Below are 27,768 nucleotides of genomic sequence, written 5' to 3' on the forward strand. Positions count from 1 at the left end.
CTGTGTGTTACAATCTCATTGGCCACCTGTGCATGGCCCTGCCCCACCGCATGGCCTTTGCCCTTAAAAGCTAGTCCGTGAAACAGAAAGGTTGCCCTCTTTGTAAGAGGTGCGGCCCTGGCAGGTCACTTTGATTCTTTTTTTTTCCTTTTTTTTTTTTTTAAGATTTTATTTATTTGACAGAGAGAGATCACAAGTAGGCAGAGAGAGAGAGAGACAGGGAGGAGGAAGCAGGCTCCCTGCCTAGCAGAGAGCCCGATGCGGAACTCGATGCCAGGACCCTGAGATCGTGACCTGAACTGAAGGCAGAGGCTTAACCCACTGAACCACCCAGGCAGCCTGGTCAGTTTGATTCTTGATGCTTGGCACGAAATTAAGCTTTGCTTGACCTTCGCTTTATATCAGTCTCACTCCTTTAATCACGGACCCATTTTTGGGGCATAACAATAAGCAACATTTTTTTAAGTCCATCCTTAAGAGAGAGCTGGTAAGGATCTCATCAAGAGCAATACCGCTGTAACGCAGAGAAGACAAAGAGTCATGGCAAAGAGAGTATCAGGATTGTAGTGAGGAAAGGAAGCCCATGGCCAGATACAAAGTCTCAAGGGGTCGACCACAAACAGCTCTCATTAGGTCTTGGTCACATGTTAGGATGAATTGCTTGGTTCAGATGCTCAGAGATGCTAAGACAAGGTCTGGTTAAAAACCCATGGTAACACTAGCCTATAAAGTAGAGAAGGATAGTGGAGGGAAGCCCAAGCAGAAGTGATCAGAGAGATAGAGAGAATGTATAGCAAAAAAACAAGAAAAGAGTTTTGAGAGAGAACTGGCAACAAAAAACATCACAGAGAAGTCAAGTACAAGGATAGCTGGAGAGAAGTCATTGGATCTAGTAATAAGGTGACCTTCTAAGAGTAGTTTTAGAGAGGTCTTGAGGAAGATACTATTGATTACTTACCCAAAAGCTATTTTCCTACCCTTTTTCCTTGTCCCCTGCTACAGGGCCTCAAAAATGCCAGATACTGTCTCAAAACCTCTTCCCCCACCCTTTTAAGCCTAAAGATAGACAAGTAACCTGGTTCTGGACAATGAAGCCTGGAAGTCTGGTAGCTTCTGGAAAACATTTTCCTACTCAATTCAATCAGTATCTTCTTCAACCCCTTTCTTTCCCTCCTTGGAAGTCATCATGCAAGCTCATGCTGTTGAGGGCTGCAGCAGCCAATTTAGGAGCATAAGTGGACAAGCCCTACAATGGAACAAATACCCTGTGGATAGCAAATGAGAAAACCTGCATCCTTGATGACACTGTCGCATGGCTAAATTAACCAAATGTGAAGCTACTAAACTCTGTTTCTTGTTATGCGAGATAAACAAATGTCCTTACTCCTTACATCACTGTTAGTCAACTATTTCATTATTTGCAATCATGATATGTGGTGGACAGGGAAAACAGATGTGCATCTATTCAGGAGGGGGTATAAAACCTGAAAGCAAAGATTTTTAAGTATTCTCCAAGTGGTTTCCACACGCCAATTAACGAACTAGCTGCATTAAAATTAATGCATGTAAAATTACATGGGGAGATTTCTTTAAAAATACAGTTTCCTGGGGCGCCTGGGTGGCTCAGTGGGTTAGGCCGCTGCCTTCGGCTCAGGTCATGATCCCAGGTCCTGGGTTCGAGCCCCACATCGGGCTTTCTGCTCAGCAGGGAGCCTGCTTCCTCCTCTCTCTCTGCCTGCCTCTCTGCTTGCTTGTGATTTCTCTCTGTCAAGTAAATAAATAAAATCTTTAAAAAAAAAAAAATACAGTTTCCTGGGGGCATCTGCCTGGCTCAGTCAGTAGAGATGGATCTCAGGGTCATAAGTTCAAGCCCCATGTTGAGTATACAGCTTACTTTATTAATTAATTAAAAATACAGCTTTCTGGCCTTTATTCCTAGAATATTCTGATTCAGTAAATCTAGCATGGAGCCCAGGGATCTTTCTTTGTAATAAGGGCACCAAATGGTACAACATTGTGGAAAATTGTTGGTACTTTCTTATAAATAATCTACAATTCCACTCCTTTATTTTTTTGAGATTTTATTTAAAAATAAATAAAGCAGAGGGAGGGGCAGAGAGGGAGTGGGAGAGAGAAACTGATGCAGACTCCACACTGAGTGCAGAACCTGATGCGGGGGTTGATCCCACAGCAGTGAGATCATGACCTGAGTTGAAACCAAGAGTCAGACACTTAACCAACTGAGCCACCAAGTGCCCCCACAATTCCGCTCCTTGATATTTACCCAAGAAAAAGAAAAACATATGTTCACAAAAAGATGTGTATGAGAATATCCATAGCAACTTTATTCATGATAGCTGAAACCGGTAATAAGCCCAAATGCTCATAACAGGAGAATGAAAAAAATCATGAACTGGAGATAAAAGAAATTATCAAGGGGCATTGAACACCTCATCACACCTGGAAATCAGACATTGGAGCCAGTGAGCATGGTTCTCTGTGGTTTTCTCTAGCAGCCTGGAGGCAGAAGCGGAGAAAATGAAATTTGTCTGACCTGTGTGGGAATTACAGTGGGAGACAAAATGACAGGAGGCAATGAACTAAAAGGAAGAGTAAGAAGGAGGTCAGAGTATATCTTTGAAAGTGCATTTGAAATATCCCCCTCCAGAGTTTCCCTAACTGTCCCCTTTAGCTCTGCCTCTATGTGTTTCATACCTCTTCCTCAAAGATAAGAAAATCAACCAACCCATTTTGCACACTGGGACTGAGGGTTAAAAGAAAGTAGGAGAGGGCGCCTGGGTGGCTCAGTGGGTTGGGCCGCTGCCTTCAGCTCGGGTCGTGGTCTCGGGGTCCTGGGATCGAGTCCCGCGTCGGGCTCTCTGCTCAGCAGGGAGCCTGCTTCCCTCTCTCTCTCTCTCTCTCTCTCTGCCTGCCTCTCCGTCTGCTTGTGGTCTCTCTCTGTCAAATGGATAAATGAAGTCTTTAGAAAAAAAAAAAAAAAGAAAGTAGGAGAGGTTGAAGTCAGTGTTGAGGGAAGTTCAGCATCAGCCCTAGGGCAAGGCAGAGGTGCCCAAGACATGCAGTCCACCTAAAGATTCCAGAATGAGCAGAGACAAATCCCAACTTTGAGTGGCTTCCAGAGAGGATGACACTGCTCTCACTGAAGGTCTGAGAAGCTGTCATCTATGGGATAAGGTGACTGGCAGCCTGAAAAATTAATTGGGCTCTTCCACATGGGAAATGAAAAGGAAATTCTGTCCAAGCAGGTGTCACACTAATTTGGCAGGAGGCTGGGTAGTGATTTGCATATGTCAACATCCCCTTTCTTCCCCCTCTCCGCTCCCTCACTCATGGCTAGTTTCAAGCTGCTCCATGATGAGGACCATCAAAGAAATGCAGCCTTGCAGGGATGAGAAGGAGGCTTTCAAAGGAGAGAAGTCTAGCAGAGGAGAGGAGAGATGGTTACAATATTACAGCTCTATCTTCCTTCCTCTCTGTTCCTCAGTGGAAGGAAAGGAAAAGAAAGCAATATTACCAGAGGTCTACTTTGTGTCCAGTCCTGTGTTGAAGGCTTTCACTTTAATCTTCTTAAAAACCCTGCAAGTCCAAGTTCAAACCCCAGTAAGGAAAGTAGAATTTGGAGGAAGGGAAGTGTCACATGACTAGTGAAGGGCCACACTAGGGCCCCAGCCGAGGTCAGTCTGATTCAAACTCTGAGCTCTAGTCCCCATAATGAGCTGAGTGGTATTCTCTGTGTCAAAGATTAACTGACCTTGCAGCCAGTACAGACCTTTAAACCGCAGAGCACTGACTTGCAGGAAAGGGCTCAATTTCCCTAATTCCCAGAGCTCCTGGTAACACACAGAGGAACAACTAAGATTGTCATCCACCAACAATAATAACAAAACAACAATGAGAGCCGCTGCTTCTTGAGATGTTACTAAGTGCTAAGTGCTGTTTTAAGTGCTGTATAGGTCTTATCTAATATTTATCTTCATAGTAATCCCATGAGACAGCCAACGATTATCCTTTCAAGCACCCATGTAGCATCTAAAGCACTGATCACACACTAGACTGGAGAGCTCATTTCATCAGATTAAAAAAAAAAATCAATAGACTACCTTCTCTAATCGAAATAGAACTTAACAACAGAAAGATAACAAGCCCCCCCATGCATTTGGAAACACTTCTAAACTCATGGGACAAAAAAAAAGAATCAAAATGGAGCTATTTAGAAATGAAAATTGGCTGTGGTTGATAAATCCTAAATTTTTGGCCAAATGGATAATCTCCCTTAAAATGGAAAGACAATCTTCTAATAGATATATTCATTATTATCATTACTTTTCCACAGATGAGGAAACTGAGGAACAGAGAGAAACTTGTTCAGATTCCTACAGCTAGTAAGATGCAGAGTCTGTACTTAAGGCGTGGGTCGTGGACCTCCAGTTCATCCTTCCTCCTTCCCTCCCACAGATACTGAGCACCTGCTGGACACCAGTCCTTGAACCAGGCATTATAGGAATAAGAGAAAAAATTCTCACCTTCAGCAAACTTCCAGTCTAGAAAAGACCAGGACCAGGACTAGGGTGAGTCAAGTGAGTTATCAAGGACACAAAAGTGAAGGGTGTGTTCATTGTCATCTGTACAACTCTCTTTAAACTTGGAACCCTAGTCCTGGCCTATTACGAAGCATAATCACAACTGCAAAGTTACATGCTTTGTAACTGTTTCTCAACTTGAAACAGGTAAGAATTCTAAACCATGGATGTGAGGAAAGGGCATTCCAGGCAAGGAGGCGACTATAAGCAAAGGACAGAGCAGGGAGACAGCATGATCCCTGGTGGAAACTCTAAGCAGTTTGGTATTTTTGAGGCATACAAATCAGTGCAAGGTAGAGAATGGCAGGAGAGAGGCTAAAGAGATGGCCAAGATCCAGGTCATCAAAGGTGCTTTATATCATGCTAAGGAGTTTAGACTTTACCCTAAGGGTTTAAGCAGTGGAGTAACACATGCATAGTTATATTTTAGAATGATCCCTCTGGAATGTGGATGGCGGGGCGGAGTGGCAGGGGGAGTGGAGACACAAGGCTGAAGGCAGAGAGATGAGTTAGGAGTCTGTAACAGCATCCAGGCAAGAGATGAAGAGAGTGTGCACTAGGACAATGAGCAGTTGAAATGAAAAACAGGAAATGGATTTAAGAAGTATTTGAGATGTAAAATTGGCAGGACTTAGCAGTTGATTGAATGTGGAAGAAGAAAGTGTGGAAGGAATCAAGAATGAGGCCCCTCACCATTCACTTTCTCTCATGAACAACTGGAGTGCAAAGTGGTAATATCTTCCATCCTTTTCTCAATTCATTCAAACATCTAATAATCTATCCATCCCTTCAGTCATTCATTCATCCATTTTTTGATTCATATATCCATATGTCCACCCATCTCTATATCTAGCCTTGATCAAATTCTCGTAAGTGTCAAAGCATCTTGAGGAATGCCTGTAAATATATGATCCAGGAATTCCACTACTGGGTATTTACCCAAAGAAAATGAAAACACCAATTTGGAAAGATATATGCACCCCTCTGTTTACTGTAGTATTATTTACAATAACCAACATATGGAAGCAACCCAAGTGTTTATCTACAGATGAACGGATAAAGAAGATGTGAGATAGATAGATAGATATAGATGTAGATATAAATATAAATATAGATATATACACACAGTAGAATATTACTCAAATATTAAAAAAAGAGTGAGGTCTTGCCATTGGCAATAACATGGATGGATTTAGAGGGTATAATGCTAAGTGAAATAAGTCAGAGACAGACAAACAACATAAGATTTTACTCATATGTGGAATTTAAGAAACAAAACACATGAACAAAGAACAAAAAGAGACAAACAAAAAAATAAGACTCTTAAACACAAAGAACAAACTGACGGTTGTCAAAGGGGAAGAGGGTGTGGGGATAGGTGAAATAGGTGAATGGGATTAAGAGTACATTTGTCATGATGAACACAGAACAGTGTATAGAATTATTGAATCATTACATTATACACTTGAAACTAATATAACACCTTACGTTAATTATACTTGAATTTAAAAAAAAGAATACATGTATATAAAAGGCATAATACTTGGCCTTATTCATTTATTCATTCATTCACTATACTTTTATTGATATCCTCCTGTGTGCCAGATACTATTCTAGGTAATCAGGATTCAGCAGTGAATAAGCAAAAAAGTCCTGTTAAGGACCTAATGTTCTAGTGGGAGATACAGATAGAATGCAAGGAAATAATGTAATTTCAGGGAGTGAAACTCTTTTGTTGTGGAAAAAAAAAAAAACAGAGCTCCTTCTAGAAATGGCTGATTCTAGAGCTGGGGCAGGAAGATGCCTGGAGCATCTTCCAGTCTTAGAAAGAAAGTAAGGTCTCCAACAACAACCCAGTAATGGAAGTCTATTAAAGGGACATAGCTAAGTGATCCCAATAACCAAAAGTGGAAAGATTTGAGCAACAAAATAAAGTTTACTGGATTGTAACCCAAAGTGCAAAATAAGTAATTATGAGCCCATAGTGATATAAATTAATTGACTAAGTAAACAAATAAGTGGAGAAAGAGACAAGTCCCCTTCATAGGATTCCAAATAATTTATGTAAATACTCCACCTCCAAGGGTTCCTTAAATGTGGGCTGTACGTAGTGACTTCATTCCAAAGAATACAGTATAAAAGTAGGGCAGGGATGGTGGAAGAGTAACTTTATCGTGGAGAAACCTGGCAAACTTAAACTCAACCGGGTGATCAGGGTTAACATCAATAGTGATAAGTCATGTCAATTGATAGGATAGAGTGAGAATGGCACTTCTATAGTCTTCCATAGAAAAGGGAAGAGGAAATCTAATCATAGGAAAAACCCAGACAAATCCCAATTGAGAGACATTCTACAAAATACCTGGCCAGTAATCTTCCAAAGTGTCAAGTTCATCAAAAACAAGGAAAGTTGGGCACCTGGCTCAGTGAGTTAAGCCTCTGCCTTCGGCTCAGCCCATGATCTCAGGATCCTGGGATCGAGCCCCACATCAGGCTCTCTGCTCAGCAGGGAGCCTGCTTCCTCCTCTCTCTCTGCCTGCCTCTCTGCCTACTTGTGATCTCTCTCTCTCTCTCTCTCTCTCTGTCAAGTGGATAAATAAAATCTTTAAAAAAAAAACAACAACAAGGAAAGTCTGAGAAATTGTGTCAGAGTTAAGAGGAGCCTAAGGAGACATGACAACTAAATAAAATGTGGCATTCTGAACAAAAAAAGGACATTAGGTGAAAATCTGAATCAAATATGGTCTTTCATTAATAATAATATATTAGAATTTGGCTCAACAGGCATGACAAATGCACCATACTAAAGGAAGATGCTGGGGGGAGGGACGGGGGCAGGAAGGGGACCGGGTGTGTGGCATAGGGCAATTTGGTAGTGGCTTTGCAACTTTTCCATAAATCTAAAAGTATCCTAAAATAAAAACTGACACGTGAAAGTGTTAGTGCCATGGAAGCCAAGTGGAGAAAGGGTTTCAAATGGAAGGATGGGACCAAGTAGGTCAAATTCTGCTGAGACACAGAATAAATGACTACAGAAAACTGACAAATGAATTTGGCAAATGGCTTCTTATCCAAGGGAGGAACTAAGAAAAGTGAGAAAGAAGGGGCGCCTGGCTGGCTTGTAGGTAGAGCATGTAATTCTTGATCTCAGGGTTGTAAGTTCGAGCCCCAAGTTGGATGTTGAGAGTATATTAAAAAAAAAAAAAAAGTGAGGAAGAAAAGAACCACTTGCATTGCTCTGGGTGGGGGGAGGTGGAGACCAGCTGGAATATAATCCTAAACCAGGCTGTCTGGGAATGGGGGATGAGAATGCTTCCAAAGAAAGATGAAAACTTTAGGTTGCCAACATGGAATACTTGTATCTACCACCACTAGCCCAAATGGGCCAATTACTAAATCTTCATGCTGGAAAGATTATCACTAAATACAAAAATCTCTTCGTGTCTTCCGGGGAAGTACACCTAAGCTTGCAAAGAGAAGGGCTAGCTGGCTAAAGGACCATCCCAGGATTTCATTTCTTCATTCATCAAGTATTTATAGAGGCCCTACTATGTGCCAGGTAGTCTAGGCTCTATGGAAACAGCAGAGAACAAAACAGACAAAACTGCCCATCCTTGGGAGTTGTGTCCTTGCACTTTCCTCTAGTCTTCTGTGCCCGGAGACCATGAAACCACAGGGCAGAGCTGTTCCCTGATCTGTGCCTTCACTCCCTGAGCCCTGGTAGGACAAATAAAACTCTCCCTTTCCGAATAAAGTAAAGAGATCAGAACCTTTGGCCCAGGGTGAATTTTCCCCAGGGCCAAACCCAGGCTGATAGCAGAGGCCCCACATCTGGAGTGCCATTAGTTTGGATGTCACTGCAATTATCATGTTGGCTGCAGACAAAGCCAAGTCACAATTGAGGACGGGATTTTAAATCATGAGTTTCCAGAGTCTCATTAGGTAATTGATGCTGATCACATTGCTTAATGGGGACCCATAAAATGCTTGCTATTTATATTACAAAGGGCAGAGAAAAGGCTCAACTAACCAGATAATTGATGGATGATGCGAGGAACTAGGGTGAAGGGGTGAGAAGAGACAGGGAAACCTGGTGACGTTTCCCTGCCTCTGGATTTTAGCTTCTTAGTGGTGATGATTGTTTGGCTGGATTCAGAAAAGACTGTGCCCTGGTCTTCACAAAGCCCAGAGCTGCTCTTCCCAGGAGCCAGGGACTGAGATAAGAATTGTGATTTAATAGGATTTTCTACAGCAGGCTAAATCGTTTGCTAAATGAGAAATTTCAATCATCCCTTCTCCATCCACTAGGAGGGAATTAAGCTCACTTCTCCAGTCTGTATCCCCACCTCCCATATCCTCATTCCCTCACCAGCTCTTAGTAAGAAGGATGGTCTGCTTGAGATACAGGAGGTAGAGATTGTAGCAAGACAATTTGGGTCCAGCTAAGTTCACCAGATGATGAGGCTATAAGAGAGTTACAACCCATTTCCAGTCATGCATGCCCCAAAGCACCCACGGAGACCCAGGCACACCTTTCATACACCAGTGTCCCCAGAACTGAGGTCCCAGGGCAGGCTAATTTCCCTACTACTCACCAAGAATGGGCTGCAGCACTTCTAACTGCAGAAAAGGCAGGGAGGATGAGATTCATTTCTTTCCATTATTGAAACTTGAGGTTTTTCAGCCGAAACTTCCATTAAATCCCACAAATGAAGGCATATTAGCCATCCCCAAAACTTCCAGTTTTTTGGAAGAAACCTTAGGGGAAAAATAATGATTTGGGGAAGGAAGAAGCTGTACTATTACCAACATACAAACTGAAATTGGGTTAATGGAAGATGTGTCTGGTGAGGAAGAATTCAGTGTTCCCAAGATTCTGCCTCTTGATTGGCCTGGGGTCTCCTCACATGTGGATTAGTTTCTGCTTGTTCCATATGGTTGACCACTCGTCTTCCTTAATTCTCTTCCTCTTCTTCCTCTCTTCTCTCTCTCTCTGCCTCCATCTCCCTCTCTCCTTTTCTGCTCTCCCTCTCTCTTTCTTTCTCTTTCTCCTCTTGTAATGATTTTCCTCTCCTCTTGCATTGTAAATGATGGTGTGGTATTCCTACTAGGAGTGAGGGCTTTCTCTCCAAACTGATCTACAGATTCAACACAGTCTGTATGTTGTGAATTCCAATGTTTGGAAAACAGCTGTCTTTCTTGTATAAATTTACAAGCTGATCCTAAAAATCACATAAAAATGCAAGGGATCCAGAACACCCACAGCAATCTTGAAAAAAAAAAGAGAGAGAGAGAACACATTTGGGAAGACCCACACTATCTGAACTGAAAATTTACCCAAATCTATAATAATCAAGATAGTGTGGTCCTGGTATAAGGAAAGACATGTAGACCAATAGCATAGACTGGAAACTTCAGAGTAAACCCTCACATTTACAGTCAGTTGATTTTATGTCAAGACAATTTGATGGTGAAAGGATAGTCTTTTCAACAAATGATGCTGGGACAACTACATATCCACATGGAAAAGAATGAACTTGGATCCCTTTCCTTATACCATGCATAAAATGGATCATAGACTTACACAGCTAAAACTATAAAACTCCCAAAAGAAATTAGGAGTAAATCTTTCTGACTTTGGGTTACGGAAAGCCATCTTAGGTATGACAATAAAAGCACAAGTGACAGGGGGGAAAAAGCTAAGCTGGACTTTGTGCTTCAAGGGATTGCTTCAAGAAAGTGGGAGGAAAAACACAGAATGGGAGAGACTATATATCTGAAAATTATAAATCTGATAAGGAGCTTGAATCTAGAATATATAAAGAACTCCATGGGGTGCCTGGGTGGCTCAGTTGGTTAAGTGTCTGCCTTAGGCTCAGGTCATGATCTCCAGATCCTGGGATAGAGCCCCACATCAGGCACCCTGCTCAGTGGGGAGTCTGCTTCTCCCTCTCCCTCTGCTCTTCCCCCATGCTCCTGCTCTATCTCTCTCTCTCTGAAATAAATACATTAAATAAAATCTTAAAAAAAATAAAGGGAAACCATAAGAGACTCTTAATCTTACAAAACAAACTGAGGGTTGCTGGGGGGAGTGGGGGAGGGAGAAGGTGACTGAGTTATGGACATGGGGAGGGTATGTGCTATGGTGAGTGCTGTGAAATGTATAAGCCTGATGATTCACAGACCTGTACCCCAGGGGCAAATAATACATTATATGTTAATAAAAATAATTAATAAAAAAAATAAAGAACTCCACAATTCAGTAACAAAAACACAACCCAATTTTCAAATGGGCAAAGGATCTGAATAGATATGTCACTAAAGAAGATACGCAACAAGCACATAAAAGATGTTCAACATCCTTAGTCATCAGAGAAATGAAAAACAAAACCACAATGAGATACTACTTCACACCACTAGAATGGCTATAATAAAAAAGATAACAACAATGTTGGACGGATGTGGAGAAATTAGAACTCTGATGCACCTTTGGTGGGATTATAATATGCTACAGCTGCTTTGGAAAACAGTCTGGCATTTCCTCAAAAGGTTGAACATAGAGTTACCATATGGTCCAGCAATTCCACTCCTAGATATATACCCAAGGGAACAGAAAACAGGTGTTCATACAAAAATGTGTACATGAATGTTCATAGCAACATTATTCATAACAGCTAAAAAGGGGAAGCAATCCAAATTTCTGCCAATTGATAAATGGGTAATACAACATGGTCCTGCAGGGTATTTCCATACAATATCCACACAATGGAATACTATTATTACATTTCATTAATGTTAATGGAATATTATTTGACAATGAAAAAATGAAGTACTGATAAATGCTACAACATGGATGAAATTTAACATTATGCTAGGTGAAAGAAGTCAGTCACAAAGGCCACATATTATATGCTTCCATTTATAGGAAATCCCCAAAGTAAGCAAATCTAAAGAGACAGAAAATAGACTTACAGTTGCCTAGGGCTGAGGATGTCAAAAGGACATGGATAGTAACTCCAAATGGTATGGGGTTTCTTCTTCCAGTGATGAAAATGTTCATGGATTAATTGTGCTAATGGTTGCCTGACTCTGTAAATATACCAAAAACCAGTGAATTGTGCACCTTAAATGGGTGAATTGTATGGAATATAAATTACATCTCAATAAAGATGTATATATACACATATATACATATATATGAAGAGAAGCAACAGGAAACTCAAAAACTAACTAAAATCAGATGAAATCAGAGAGGGAGACAAACTATAAGAGACTCTTAACTATAGGAAACCAACTGAGGGTTGCTGGAGGGGAGATGGGTGGAGGGATGGGGTAACTGGGTGATGGGCGTTAAGAAGGGCACATGATATAATAAGCACTGAGTTTTATATGCAACTGATGAATCACTAAACTCTACCTCTCAAACTAATAATATACTATATGTTAGGGCGCCTGGGTGGCTCAGTGGGTTAAGCCGCTGCCTTCGGCTCAGGTCATGATCTCAGGGTCCTGGGATCAAGTCCCACATCGGGCTCTCTGCTCAGCACGGAGCCTGCTTCCCTCTCTCTCTCTCTCTCTCTGCCTGCCTCTCCATCTACTTGTGATCTCTCTGTCAAATAAATAAATAAAATCTTTAAAAATATATATATATACTATATGTTAAATTTAAATTTAAAAAGATATCTGGGGTCGCCTGGGTGGCTCAGTGGGTTAAGCCGCTGCCTTCGGCTCAGGTCATGATCTCAGGGTCCTGGGATCGAGTCTCGCATTGGGCTCTCTGCTCAGCAGGGAGCCTGCTTCCTCCTCTCTCTCTGCCTGTCTCTCTGCCTACCTGTGATCTCTCTCTGTCAAATAAATAAATAAAATCTTAAAAAAAAAAGATATCCGGAAAAATTGAAAATTCTATATGAAATAATTACAACTAAGAGGTCTCTTTTTGTATTTTCCTTTCTTTCCCCCCCTTTTTTTTTTAAAGATTTCATTCATTTATTTGTCAGAGAGTGAGCGAGAGAGAGCATAAGCAGGGGGAGGAGCAGCAAGCAGAGAGAGAAGCAGACAATCTGCTGAGTAAGGAGCTCCATGTGGGACTCTATCCCAGGATCCTGGGCTCATGACCTGATCTGAAGTCAGACGTTTAACTGGCTGTGTCATTCAGGAGCCCCCTCATTTTTGTATTTAAAAAATAATAATAAAAGACTTGCAAAACAAAAAAAAAAATCTGAGAGCTTTGCTGGCAAATTTCAGTTCTGGCACCCGAGACACTGTGACCTTGGACAAGTTACTAAATTTCACTAAGCTCAGTTTTCTCATCTGTAAAAGTTTTCTCATCTAGGGCAGATCGTGGTGAGGATTAAATAAATTAACATGTAAAAATACCTGCCACATAGTAAGTACTCAGTAAATGGATAATATGAAGAGTTGGGAATAGCAGTAACTAGAGAGTGAGAGAAGGAGAAAAAAATAGTGTTTGTGGGCCAAGGCCACATCCTTACATTTATTTCTAACCTTTGGCTCTAGGGACATAAAGAAGTCCCTGAATTTGAGGAGCTGGAAGGCTAAGGGATGAGCATTCCTAAAGAAAAATAATCACAATGAAATGAGCCAGGTGCTATGACGCAGTTATAGACAGGCTGCTCAGGGTCAGAGACAAAGGCCTTTAAGGGGGGAGGAGACTTTAAGAGTTGGCCAGATGGAAAAGGGACGAGTGGATCCTTGTTCCCTTCTCCACTGTAGGTTAGCAAAAAGATGTGAAGCAACCAACTGTGGGGAAACTGGAGAGAGCCAGCCCAGCTCAGGCAGAGGCAGAAGTCAAAAGAGCAGTTGTGGATTTATTATTCATGGCCAGGATGGGCCATGAGGTGGAGGTTAGGGCCTGCCTCCCTGGCCTTCCAATAGGTAAGCTGAACCTTAAGAGCTCCTCCTCTGTCCCCTTATTCCTAGCTCCTCTTCACCCTTAAGCCTCGAGATTTTCTCCTTTTCCCTCCCATCAGCCCTCTTTTGGAGAACAGCCCGATGATCTGTGGGCAGAGCGTGACACCTCCATCACTCCTCCCTCTAGTGACTCATTCCCAAGACTGGGGGTGGCAGGAAGTGCCAGAGCCCCAGAGTTGCATCCCCATCCGGATTCTGGCAGCTTAGAGACATCCTATCTTTTTCGCTCCTCCCCCCACCCCCGCCACCTCCCCCACTTCCAGCTCTGACTCTTGACATTTCTGCTTAAGAAACACCCACCTCCCCCAAAACTCCTCATGCCTTCCTATTGCCTCTTCTGGTCCCCCAACTCCAGCCCCCATGGGGCTGCTGGGTTTCCAAGAGAAGCAGGTACAACCTAAACCTAGGGACCCTTTCCTGGGGGAAGTACCCAGGCAAGGTCTGTATCCCTATGGCCAGGCCTTTGAGGAACAGGGCCTATGATGTAGAAAGCATTCTAAGCAACACTTAAAACAACAACAAAATTATTTTACTACATGCTAAGTGCTTCACAAGCTTTGTTTAATTTATTCCTCATGACAACTAGATGAAAAGACTCTATTATCACTGCCATTTGGCAATTGAGAAAAGTAAGAGAGAAATCATTTGGGAAGTAGTAGAATGGGGATCAAACCCAGGACTCGGATATTGAGATCTGAACCACCAGGCTCTTCTGCCTGCCTCTTTGGGGACAGAGGACTGCGTAGGCCTCTCTGAGCACAGTCTCTGCACCATCTAGGGCAGCATGGACATCCCTGAGGCTCTCAGTACAGATGTCCTAAGGTCTTGGGGGCTGAGGGCTTTGACCCTAGCCTCCCTCCTAGTTGCCCATGGCTCTTGTGGACCTGCCACACTCTTTACTCCTGTGGTGGGAATGTGGTGGGCTAATCACAAGATTTTCATTCCTTTTGAGAGCTTAACTTCCTATTAAACTCAGGGCAAACATCAATGTGATTCTGGGGTGCCCAGGGGGTACCTAGAAAGAGAGAAAAGAAGGAGCATTGCTTGCAATCCCTATCAAAATACAATCATTATTTTTTTCAAAGAAATGGAACAAATAATCCTAAAATTTATATGGAACCAGAAAAGACCTCGAATGGCCAGAGGAATGTTGAAAAAGAAAGCCAAAGTTGGTGGCATCACAATTCCAGACTTCAAGCTCTATTACAAAGCTGTCATCATCAAGACAGTATGGTAGTGGCACAAAAACAGACACATAGATCAATGGAACAGAATAGAGAGCCCAGAAATAGACCCTCAACTCTATGGTCAACTAAACTTCGACAAAGCAGGAAAAAATGTCCAATGGAAAAAAGACAGTCTCTTCAACAAATGGTGTTGGGAAAATTGGACAGCCACATGCAGAAAAACGAAACTGGACCATTTCCTTACACCACACACAAAAATAGACTCCAAATGGATGAAGAACCTCAATGTGAGAAAGGAATCCATCAAAATCATTGAGGAGAACACAGGCAGCAACCTCTTTGACCTCAGCCGCAGCAACTTCTTCCTAGAAACATCACCAAAGGCAAGGGAAGCAAGGCAAAAATCAACTATTGGGACTTCATCAAGATCAAAAGCTTTTGCACAGGGGTGCCTGGGTGGCTCAGTGGGTTGAGGTCTCTGCCTTTGGCTCGGGTCATGATCCCAGGGTCCTGAGATCGAGCCCCGCATAGGGGGTCTCTGCTCTGCAGGGAGCCTGCTTCCTCCTCTCTCTCTGCCTGCCTCTCTGCCTACTTGTGATCTCTGTCTGTCAAATAAATAAATAAAATATTTTTTTAAAGATTTTATCTATTTATTTGACAGAGAGATCACAAGCAGGCAGAGAGGCAGGCAGAGAGAGAGGAGGAAGCAGGCTCCCTGCTGAGCAGAGAGCCCGATGTGGGGCTCGATCCCAGGACTCTGAGATCATGACCTGAGCCGAAGGCAGCGGCTTAACCCACTGAGCCACCCAGGCGCCCCAAAATAAAATATTTTTAAAAAAAAGCTTTTGCACAGCAAAGGAAACAGTCAACAAAACCAAAAGACAACTGACAGAATGGGAGAAGATATTTGCAAATGACATATCAGATAAAGGGCTAGTATCCAAAATCTATAAAGAACTTATCAAACTCAACACCCAAAGAACAAATAATCCAATTGAGAAATGGGCAGAGGACATGAACAGACATTTCTGCAAAGAAGACATCCAGATGGCCAACAGACACATGAAAAAGTGCTCCACAACACTCAGCATCAGGGAAACACAAATCAAAACCACAATGAGATATCACCTCACACCAGTCAGAATGGCTAAAATTAACAAGTCAGGAAATGACAGATGCTGGCGAGGATGCAGAGAAAGGGGAACCCTCCTACACTGTTGGTGGGAATGCAAGCTGGTGCAACCACTCTGGAAAACAGCATGGAGGTTCCTCACAAAGTTGAAAATAGAGATACCTTATGACCCAGCAATTGCACTACTGGGTATTTACACTAAAGATACAAATGTAGTGATCCAAAGGGGCACGTGCACCCAAATGTTTCTAGCAGCAATGTCCACAATAGCCAAACTATGGAAAGAGCCCAGATGTCCACCAACAGAAGAATGGATAAAGAAAATATGGTATATATACACAACAGAATACTATGCAGCCATCAAAAGAAATGAAATCTTGCCTTTTGGAACGACGTGGATGGAACTAGATGCTATTAAGCTGAGCGAAATAAGTCAATCAGAGAAAGACAATTATCATATAATCTCCCTGATATGAAGAATGTGAGAGGCTATGTGGGGGCTTGGGGGTTAGGAGGGAAAAAAAATGAAACAGGATGGGATCAGGAGGGAGACAAACCATAAAAGACTCTTAATCTCACAAAACAAACTGAGGGTTGCTGGGCAGAGGGGGGTAGTGAGAGGGTGGTTATGGACATTGGGGAGGGTATGTGCTATGGTGAGTGCTGTGAAGTGTGTAAACCTGGCAATTCACAGACCTGTACCCCTGGGGCTAATAATGCATTATATGTTAATAAAAAATTAAAAAATTTTTAAAATTAAAAAATAGTTAACAAAAAAGAGAGAAAGAAAGAAAGAAAGAAAGAAAGACAGAAAGAGCATTGCTTATAGGTTCAGGCGCCAAAAGGAGATTACAGCAAACCCAAGTGTGGGGTCAGCCCTACCTTGCAGACAGAGCAGACATCTGTCACACGTAAGAGGCACAGAGATGACCCACATGACAACAGAAATAATAATACCCTTGAATTATGTAGCACTTTAAAATTTCTCAGGCGCTTTACAAATGTTTGATCCTCCAGATGACCTCCTAGGACCCAAGGAGAAAGAAAGAATCTTTTATAAGCTGTCACCACCTGTCAAGTTTTCCCTCATAGGGGAAAGGCAGAAGACATGCAAGGCAGTGAGTGAGTTAACCAAACCCAAGCTCTTGTGGGTAATTGATAGTTTTTATGGTGTCTTTACCCTCAGACTCCTCAGATATCATATTTCCACTGGATTACCACATTTACATAACAGTGCAGAGTGAGAGACCCTGATAAATCTTCTCTGCATAGGGATGAATACTGTGGAAATGTACTTTGTTGACAGCAATTTGTTTTACTACACCCCTGCCCTTCAATTTAGGGAGGAAAGAGCAAGGCTATTGCCTTATGAAGGGAGGGTGGAAAGGAGAGAAAGGGAGGGAGGAAGATGAGAGATCTGGAAAGAGGGGATGAGGGCGCCTGGGTGGCTCAGTGGGTTAAGCCGCTGCCTTCGGCTCAGGTCATGATCTCAGGGTCCTGGGATCGAGTCCCGCATCGGGCTCTCTGCTCAGCGGGAAGCCTGCTTCCCTCTCTCTCTCTCTCTCTGCCTGCCTCTCCGTCTACTTGTGATCTCTCTCTGTCAAATAAATAAATAAAATCTTTAAGAAAGAGGGGATGAATGAGAGAGAAAGACACAGGGAGAAAGGTAGAGCTTTACGCAAAGCAGAAGAAGGATGGAAGGTTGGAAGGTTGGAAGGATGGAAGGATGGAAGGATGAAAGGAAGGAAGACTAATAGCAACGAGAACTCTGTGCCAAGCCCTGTGCTAAGCATTTCCCTGGATTAATTCTACTAATCCTCACAGCAATCCAGTGAGGACAGTCCTGTTAATATCACCATTGTACAAATGACAACACCCCATCCTGTTATACACGTTTTATTTTGCCACTATCTACAACGGGCTTCTTAACTCACTTAGTTGCTCACTGCCTTGTTCACAGCTATATCCCCGGCACTTGGAGCAGTTTCTGACCTGAAGTAGGTTCTTAATAAGAATACTTGTTGAGGGGCACCTGGGTGGCTCAGTGGGTTAAAGCCTCTGCCTTCGGCTCAGGTCGTTGTCCCAGGGCCCTGGGATCAAGCCCAGGTTCTTTGCTCAGCGGAGGGCCTGCCTCCCCATCTCTCTGTGCCTGCCTTTCTCCCTACTTGTGATTTCTGTCTGTCAAATAAATAAATAAAATCTTTTTTAAAAAAAGAATACTTGTTGAAAGGATGAAGTGATGAGAAGCTACTGGGGAGTGAGCCCCACCCTGCCTCCCACCCAGGGTGATATGACAGGGAGGGTGGAAAGAGGGCAGGTTCTGGAGGTGCTCTCTCTCTCTCTCTCCACAGACACAGAGGGAACTGTTATCAGCTGATGGAAGGAACCCATTATCTCCTCCATCCTCATCAGCTCTTTTCTTTTTTTTTTTTTAACTGCCCTCAGATCTCGTGTCCCTTCCTGTCCTCTCAATTTGGCATATGCTAATCATATCTTCGAGTTCTGTCTCACTCTCATTCTTGTTCTCTTTGCTTCCCTGCTTGCTTCTCTTTCCCATGTCTCTCTTGAGAGAGAGCTCATCCGACTAACTGGCAATTGGTGATTTCAGAGGCCAAGTTCCCCTGTTGGAAGCCCAGTCTTGTACCAAAGCCTTCTCCCTGCAGAGGGCATTTCTCTCCACCTACAAAATGGACAGACTTTTTTACAGGGTTTTTTGGACCAGTGCTGGTGAGCCTATGAGGGAGGGGTCTCAGAACCACAGCACTGACCTTCCCCCATCCTGATCCACAGAGCCTTGCCAAAGCCTTGAGACCACCGGCATCCACTACCCAACGGAGAGCTATTTCTTCTCCCATGGTATACGCTATTTAATGCAATTGCAGTAAATATAAATCAGAGGATAATAAGCCTCACTTTCCTTCTGTCTTTGGGGTTTTGAAAACTCTTCAATCCATTAAATAGCAGTCCCTCTGCTGAAGGTATAAATGGCAAGACCATGGGATAAGTGTACAAAGACCATGTCTCCACAGGGTTGGTAGAGTATCAGAGTGACTGGGAATGTGGGCCTCGAGAGTCAGATAACTTTGAGTTTGGAATCTGGCTTCTGTATGAGTAGATTATAGCTGGCAAGTGTGGAAGTTGGGTGTCAAATGAGGCCTTTGGTACTTTCTCCAAATCAAGCTTTCCTCCTAGGCCCACCAGAGCCTCCCATACCAAATCAGTTATAGCACTTGGCCAGTCAAGTTGGGATTATTTCTTGCAGCAATGTCCAACCCACCAGACTCTGAGCTCCTCAAGGTCAAGAACTCAGTTCTTTCTTTGTATCCCTACAGCCAGGCCACATGCTGGACACAAAAGAAGGGCATTGTATAGACCTTCATGTTCTTCCAGACAATGGAAGGTACGCATTTTCTTCCTCAAGGTACTGCTATTCCTTTAGACTTTGATATGTTTAGCACCTACTGCATGCCAAGCACCCTAATGATATTATCTTCTTTAGACCTCATATTGGCCCTTGAGTTAGGGATTGAGACGATAAGCATTATCTCTCACCTGGATTAGGGAAAAGAGCCTCTTTCTGGGAGAACACTGAGTTCTTCCTCATCTGATACCCAACTTCTGCCCTTCTGATCTATAGGGTACGCACACAGCAGCCAGAATGATCCTTTTAAAATCATATCTGTTCTGCTCAGAATTCTTCAATGGCTCCCCATAGAATCCAAACCCTTACTACGTTCTACAATGCCCTACATTATCTCCCTAACCCCCAGCCCGAAAACTTAATGACCTCATGCCATACCATTCTCCACCTTGCTGTCTCTGGTAAGCCACTCTGGCTTCCTGACATACTTCTCAAACATTGCTGTGTACACTCCTGCCTCAGGCCCTTCCTGGCTGTCCCTGTGTCTACAAAGCTTTATCTTGACCTCTCCATGGCTTGTTCCCTTGCTTATTTCAAGTTTTGTTTAAGTGTCACTATATCAGGGAGGCCTTCCTTGACTCCCCCGCTGATTTTAAAATATGCCCACAAAATCTGATAATCCTCTCTTCAATAGGTAGAACTCAGTTCTCCCCACCCCCTTGAGTTTTGGCTTGACTTACTGTCTACTTCCTAAATAACAGAAAATGGTAAAAGTAACAGCATGTGACTTCTAAGACAAGGTCATAAAAGGCTTTGTGATTGCCTTAGTCTGCTAATGAGAAAACATCAGAAAGATGCAAATTAAGGGACATTCTACATAATACCTGATCAGTACACTTCAAAATTGTCAAGATTATGAAAAATATTGCCTGCTTCAGCAGCACACATACTAAAATTGGAATGATACAGAGAAGATTAGCGTGGCTGCTCCACAAGGAAGACATGCAAATTCACAAAGGGTTCCGTGTTTTTACCATCAGGGAAATGCAAATCAAAACTATGAGATACCACTTCACACCTGTCAAAAATGACTAAAATCAACAACACAAGACACAACGCGTGTTGGCAAGGATGTGGAGAAAGGAGAACCCTCTTTAGTTAGGAACGCAAACTGGTGCAGCCACTCTGGAAAACAGGATGGAGGTTCCTCAAAAAGTTAAAAACAGAACTACCCTAGGATCCAGCAATCTCATTACTGGGTATTAACCCAAAGAAAACAAAGACACCCATTCAAAAGGATACATGTACCTCCATATGCATAGCATAGTATTATTTGTAATACTCAAATTATGGAAGCAGTGTACATCATCTGATGAAGGGATAAAGAAGATGTGGTATATATGATGGAATATTACCCAGCCATAAAAAAAAACAGTGAAATCTTGCCATTTGCAACAATGGGGACAGAGCTGGAGAGTATAATGCTATGTGAAATAAGTCCATCAGAGAAAGAGAAATACCATATGATTTCACTCAAATGTGGAATTTAGAGATAAACAAACAAACAAAAAAAACAAGCAAAGGAGAAAAAAGAGAGACACATACAAACCAAAAAACAGACTCTTTATTCTAGAGAACAAACTGATGGTCACCAGAGGGGAGGTGGGTAGGGGATGGGTGAAATAGATGATGGGGAGATTAAGGAGCGCACTTGTCGTGATGAGCACTGGGTGATGTACGGAATTGTTGAATTACCATACTGTACACCTGAGACTAAGATTACACTGTATATTAACTAACTGGAATTACAATAAAAACCTAAAAAAAAATTATGAAAAACAAAGAAAGAGTAGGAAACTATTACTGATCAAAGGAGACTAAGGAAACGTGATGACTAAACACAATGTGATCTCTTGAACAGGATTCTGGAACAGAAAAGACATTAGTGGAAAAAGCAGGGAAATCTGAATAAAGTCTGCAGTTAGTTAGCAGTAATGTATCGATGTTCATCTCTTGACTTTGAGAAATCCACCACAGTTATATAAGATATTAACGTTAGAGGAAGCTGAGTGAAGTATGTAAGGGAACTCTGTATTATCTTTGTAAGTTGTCTGTAAATCTAATATTATTCATAAATAAAAAGTTTTTTTTTAAAGCATTGTGGGGTGCCTGGGTGGCTCAGTGAGTTAAAGCTTCTGCCTTCAGCTCAGGTCATGGTCCCGGGGTCCTGGGATCGAGCCCCACATCGGGTTCTCTGCTCAGCAGAGAGCCTGCTTCCCTCTCTCTCTCTGCCTGCATCTCTGCCTACTTGTAATCTCTGTCTGTCAAACAAATAAGTAAACTCTTAAAAAAAATAAAAATAAAAACATTAAAAAAGGCATTGTGTCTTCCTCGTTTCTTTCTTTCTCAGACCATGCACATGCTGCCATATCATGAGGATACTCAAACAGCCCTGTGGGGAGGGTTACTCTTCATGATGAGCAACTGAGGTGTCCAGCCAACAGCCATGGGAGCGAACCACCCTGGAAGAGAATCCTCCAGCCCCAGTCAAGGTTTCAGGCAACTGCAGTCCTGTCTGACATTTTGACCGCAACATCAAGAAAGACCCTGAGCCCGAATGAGCCAACTAAGCCAGTTCTGAATTCCTGACCCTCAGAAACTGTGAGATGATAATTTATGACTGTTTTAGGCCTCTGAGTTTTGGAGTGAACTATCTAAAATAGCCTCCTTATAGTCACGCTCAACCCCCTGTCCAACCTCAACTTTCTTCATAGATCCTATCATGACACCACATGGCATGTTTGTTTACTTAACTTCTGTCCTGCAGCCACCCCCCCACCGGAGAATGTGAGCCACATGAAAGGAGAAACTTTGTTTAGTGTATGTCCCTTACACCTAGAACTGTGCCTGACACATAGTAAATGTTTGATAAGGGATAGTTGTAATTATTATTTTTCGATAACAGGGAGTTAGGTAAAAATCCCTTTCCTATCCTCACCCCGGCAGAAAAACAAAGCAAAACAAAACCCAGCCCTGGAGGATGGGGGCCAAAGTGGTTGACGTTGAGGCAATGTAGAACTAGGAAATGCAAGTAGAGATGAATCAGAAACTCTGAGATCTGACTGAGTTCTTCATCCACTGAGAGACCTCACATAAGTGTTTATTCCTCCATATGGGTCTCTGTTTCCCTAAATATAAAATTCAAAAGACGGGGAGGACCAGCAAGATCACCAAGATTCCTTTCAGGTCTAACAGTTGATGATTCTAAAGGTGGCCTGGGAGGAGGTACAGGAACTCAATTCTGGAGATGAGGAAAGGAGAAGGAGTGAAGAATATGTTTCATCCTCACAGGGACCAGGCAGAATCTGCCTACTTTCATGCTGTTCTCACCTCCTGGAAACCCTTTCCCATCTAATAATCTAGTCCTTTTCCAAAGCCCAGCTCCCTGTCTCTGCAAGGCCCACAGGCTCCCATAGGCCTTAGCACAAGTCTTCATAACACAGTTCTCACACTGAATTATAACTGGACCTTTTTAAACCTGGGGTCTTAGCTCCTAAAAGGAGTAAGTCAGTCCCAGGTCAATACTCTCAGGCTTGCAATTCCATCCTAGGGAATCAAGACCCTAAAGGAAGGAAGGAAAGAGAAAACAGGGGAGGGGGTGGAAGACCAGACATATGCTGGGACTCCCTTAAGCCTCTGCCCTTTCTCTCCTCTCCTCCAGTCTTGGCTTCACCACCAAGAGAAACATGCACATCAGCCTGCAGGCCCTCTGCCTTACCTAAGTAGGAGGCCAAATGCCATTTATTTGAGCCATATTAACTTTCCCCTGCTCCTCCCTCCCTTAATCCTCCACCCCTTCCCCATGATATACACATCCTGGGTCCCTTCCCAACATCTGTTCCAGGAAGCTCACACTTCCTAATATTTGGTATGAAGACAGGTTTGAGGGTTTTGTGGTTTTTTTTCCTCCACTACAGTTCATGGAAGTCTTGAAGAATTTGCTCTGCTCTGGGAATCACAGGAGGTAGGATCCCATTCAGTCTATAAAGTGAGGTTGGGGGCCACGAGAAAAGAGGCAGGAAAGGTAGGCAGGAATCAGCCTTTGTGACGGATTTTGTCCCATAATCCACGGAAGCCGCTGAAGAATTTTGCACAGATTGGAACTCACTCCCCTTCCACTCAGCCCTTCTTATTTACATCCCTCCCTATCTCTCTATGCCCTCCCACCCCATCCCATTTGTCTTCTACCAGAATATTCATAACAGCAAAGATTTATTGAGAACCTACACTATGTAAGTTTCCTGTTCACATTATCTCATTTCCACCTTTCAGCACTGATGATGTAGGTGTTATTGTCCCCACTTCAAGTAAGCAAACTGACTCCAGTGAGTGATTTGCCCTGTTGGAAACTAAGGAGAAAGCAGAGCCCAATTTCTTAATCATTACACTAATTGGTCTCTGCTCTCTGACTTTTTGCATATCTCTTCTTTGGGGGAAATGTCTTCTTTGGGGGAAATGCCTATAAGGAGGTCTTTTGAGGTCAGGAGATAGAAATCAGAGGAGCGAGTGCAGAACCAGACTATTCTGGAACTGGAACTTCCAGGTTCTGAAGGGACCTATCTCATGCAGCCTTGCTCTTCTCTGCTTGGCAGGAAATGTCCCCTATTCTCCCCATGCTCTGTCTTGATCCACTTGCTTACTACAGTTCCCATACTCTCCTTCACCTTTTTTTTTTTTTTTTAATTTTTTTATTTTTTCAGCATAACAGTATTCATTCTCCTTCACCTTTTTATATACAGTTTGCCCTCGTCTTTCAGGTTCTGGGTGCTACATTTGTTCTGAAAATGCCTGGATGGACCAGAACCCTCTGGAACTACTGCAGGTAATTCAAGTGTCTGGAGAGGATACCCACCTTGTCCTTCCAACTCTAATAAAAGTGTCTGGCCTGACCCTGGGCTTTCAAGACTCTTCAGCAAAGGTTAGCTCCTTTCTACTTCATCTCCCACTACCCACCCCTGTGCCCTCTACGAATATATAACCACATGTGCTTCCCCAAACATGCCAAATTTTTAAAATCTTTCCACGTGCTTTTTCTCTCTCGGGAATACCTGCATCCTTTCCACCCCAAGTTTTTCTGCAAGGAAACTCCCAGTTATCCTCAGACTTGGCTCAAACATGATCTCCATCCCCAGGGATGTCATCACTCAGGTTATCATATCTTGTCTGGACTGTTGCCTCACTGGTCTTTAGGATGCCTCTCTGGCCCTACGCCACCCAGTGCCCACATTGTACCCCGAGTAACCTCTCTAAAATCCAAACTTGATCTTATCACTTCCCTTCTTAAAACTTGCAAATGGTTTCCCATGCCCTGAAGGTAAACTCATAACTCAGCATGGTTTGGGTGCTTCTTCCACCCCACTCCCACCCACTTGTCTTGCTTCATGTCTTCCAGCCCTGCCCACCATCCTACTGGTACTCAAGGCAGATTTCCTGGCACTTTTGCTCGGTTCCTTGAAAACTGCCTATTCTCTCTTCACTACATAATGTTCCCTTGGCTGGAACTTTTTTCCCCTCCTTCTCCCTTGGTACTTCTACTAACCTTTCAGGTAGTTCTCAGCTTGGACTCCCTTCAACACAGAGCCTTCCAGGACCCCCCTGATAATGAAGCAAGATGCCTCAGTTTTCTGCCCCCACTGCCTATGATTTCCCCTAGGACAGCATCTATCTGGTTTATTACTACCTGTCTGCTCATATGTTTCTCACAACCACCTGGGAGCCTACCTTTTTCCCCTAGTAGGCCCTCCATGAACAACCATTGGGGAGTGAACAAAACCTTCACTATCTTTACAGTATGGACTTAGGTACCCACTGTCATTTCTACCACCACCACCTCATGGTTACTCTTCTAGATTATGGGTGATTGCTTCCCTGCGTGCTCTCTCTCCTGATGGATGGGGATGGTACCTTGAATGTACTTCAGTGCCTAATACGGAGGTCAACATTCACCTTCCATCCATCTTCTATTTGTTCTTATTTATAACAAAATTTTATTGAATAACTACCATATACTAGATACTTCAGATGCAGCAGTGAGCAAGGTAGCTGACATGCTGCCTTCAAGCTCATGTTCTATTGGTATATATGGGTGCCTAGTGAATAGGAGGTCTCAGTTCTATTGGGAAGCCCCTGAGGGCTTTCCTGTCTACAACTACCAAGCAAGGAGCAGAGCTTCTGGGGACCCCTGGACCTCCCTCAGTCCAGGTCTCCATGGGACTAGCCATCCAGCAGCAACGGGAAGCAGGAGGGAGGGAGGAGAGTGGACAATGGTGTTGTAGCCCAGTGCCTAAAACCACTTCACCCAGCAAGGTTGGCAATTGGCTTTTTTCTTTACCCTGGAATCAAGAAACAAAGATATCCACAGGGGGAAAGGCATAAATGGATAGGAATGACTGAGGAGAAAGGAAAGAGAGGAAGAGTGGAACACAGAGTAAGAAGAGGAGTCAGAAACATATGGACAGGGAAGGAGACAGAGGCAGATACAGAAATCCTGAAGGACTAACCCTGCCCCTATCATTTGGGTCACTGGGGGGGTGGAGAGGAAGGTGTTGGAAAAGATTCAGTTTTGACCTCTTGGGATTCCTTAGACGATCCCTCAAATTATCTCTGGCCCCATCTGACCCAGGAGGCTTCTGCCAGGGACCTGCCAGCCCCCAAGCCAGGATATACTCCATGCGACCCTCATGAGTAGGGACAGGCAGTGATGGAAAAATGCAACTGCTCTGGGAACAGCAGTCCCTGGTTTTCATCTTTTTCAGAAAAGATCACAGAAAATTCCCTGTGTTCACCATCTGTTTCCTTACTGGGGACTCCAGCCTCTGTTCTCTGAGATACCGGCCTAACAATATTCCAATCTACAGGCACAGCACAGAAACTCCTCTGAGCTGGGAGCTGGGGAAGCAGCCCCCACTCCCAGAAGCCCCCAGATGCCAAGCACGAGCCCGAGTTGCTAATCGTGCCCTGTTCTTGCCAGCAGCCTCAGCGGCTCGCTACTGAGGCTGTGATGCCATCTGCTGCTCAATTTAGGAAACTGGCTGACTCTGGCTGCACAGCTGAGGCCCATCAGGGCAGGAGTGGGGAAGGGGGCCCGCCTGGGTCTCAGAAGAGCCATGTCTTTGTCTCAGAGGACAGACCCAGTACTGGGCGTCAGGGGCAGAACAAATGCTCTGTTCCCTATCGTCATTCTCCAAAGACAGGCAGGATGCCTCTCTTTTACAGGAAGGTACCTCAGGGTTCTGGAGGGATGGGTAGGTTGGCTCTGCCCTTCATCAAAGTCCAGTGTTGTTTCCAGATGAAATTGCCCAGAGGGGTCCCAGCCTGCCTTTGAAGTTCCACAGCTCTCCTTAAAATAGTTTTTTTGTTTGTTTGTTTCTTTGCAGGTTTAAGTAAGATTATTCCAAGTTATATTAATTGGGTAAATGAAATAATGAGGCCAGGACTAGAGAAAGTGGGGCTTTGAAGAAATAAGCACACTCACGCTGAATTGAAATAAGACCTTCAGACTCTCAGTGGGTTTCTGATGTTCCTGATGCGTTGTCCCTTTTCAGGCCTCAACCCAGGTAGGGTTGTGAGCTCCAGTGTTACAGGACCCACATGAATGCCAGACATGTATTTTTTTTTTTTTTCAGACATGTATTTTTGATATTTGTTCAACTAAGGGTTAGTTTGAGGAAATTTCCTGCAAAGCAGCTGAGGGGGGCCAACCTCTGAGGTGATCCCCATCTCTTGAAATTCACCCTCTTTTAGTCCCCCTCCCACAAAGTACAAGGGTTAAGCTGGGTGGCCAATATAGTATGACAGCAGTAATGGTATGTTATTTCCAAGATTAGATTATAAAAGAATCTGTGGCTCCCTTCTTCATGTCCCTCTCTCCCTCCCTCTGTCTCTGCTTCTGCCTCGCTCCCTCATCACTTAATCTGAAGGAGGCCAGTTGCCATGTTGTGAGCAGCCCTATGAAGAGGCTCCTGTGGTAAGAAACTAAGGCCTTCTGTCAACAGCCACATGAGTGAGACTCAAGCAGATCCTCTTAGGAAGACTTCAGATGACTTCAGTCCTGGCAGGAAGGCTGCCTACAAACTCATGAGTGACCCTGAGCCAGCTCAGCTGAATTACTCCCATTTCTTTACCCTCAGAAACTGAGATAAATGTTCAAAGTTGGGGGTAATTTGTTATGTAGCCACATAATAAATCTGTCATCTGGTATTATTGTTATAATATCATGGCATATCATCTATATTATATCACTTAATTTCCTTATAATATTTAATATGTGGACCCTACCCCCTTTTAAATTCATCTCCTTCTACCCAACCCTCTCCCCCACTCAGCCTCACCCAAGGCTCACTCGTGCTTCACTCCAGCCCATTGAATTTGCTCTTCTCTCTGGAGCCCCCAGCCAGCTACCCCTAAATCTCTGGAAGGTCTCAGTCACTCTCGGTCACTCCCCTATCTCCTTGAGGTCTGTATTTATATGCAGCCTTTTCAGTGTAGCTTTCCTTG

At 43.4% G+C, this 27,768-nt stretch overlaps 1 protein-coding gene and 1 non-coding gene across 3 annotated transcripts in view; one reads left to right on the forward strand and one right to left on the reverse strand.

The window, feature by feature from the left end:
• The window catches only part of SIL1 (SIL1 nucleotide exchange factor), a 262,858-nt gene that overhangs the window by 228,741 nt on the left and 6,349 nt on the right, over positions 1–27,768 (reverse strand). Inside the window, exon 2 of one of the 2 annotated variants that reach the window (XM_047729781.1) lies at positions 11,574–11,690. In XM_047729781.1, coding sequence (XP_047585737.1) covers positions 11,574–11,661 — 88 coding nt within the window. In that variant the 5' untranslated portion in view covers positions 11,662–11,690. Of the gene's footprint in view, positions 1–11,573; positions 11,691–27,768 lie in introns of those variants that run through there. The other variant, XM_047729779.1, reaches the window with a different exon arrangement.
• On the forward strand, positions 20,142–20,244 carry LOC125101408 (U6 spliceosomal RNA). Its single transcript, XR_007127823.1, has one exon. It is a non-coding gene; the product is annotated as a U6 spliceosomal RNA (small nuclear RNA).

Source organism: Lutra lutra, chromosome 5 (assembly GCF_902655055.1).
Source record: "Lutra lutra chromosome 5, mLutLut1.2, whole genome shotgun sequence".
NCBI classification, from domain to species: domain Eukaryota; kingdom Metazoa; phylum Chordata; class Mammalia; order Carnivora; family Mustelidae; genus Lutra; species Lutra lutra.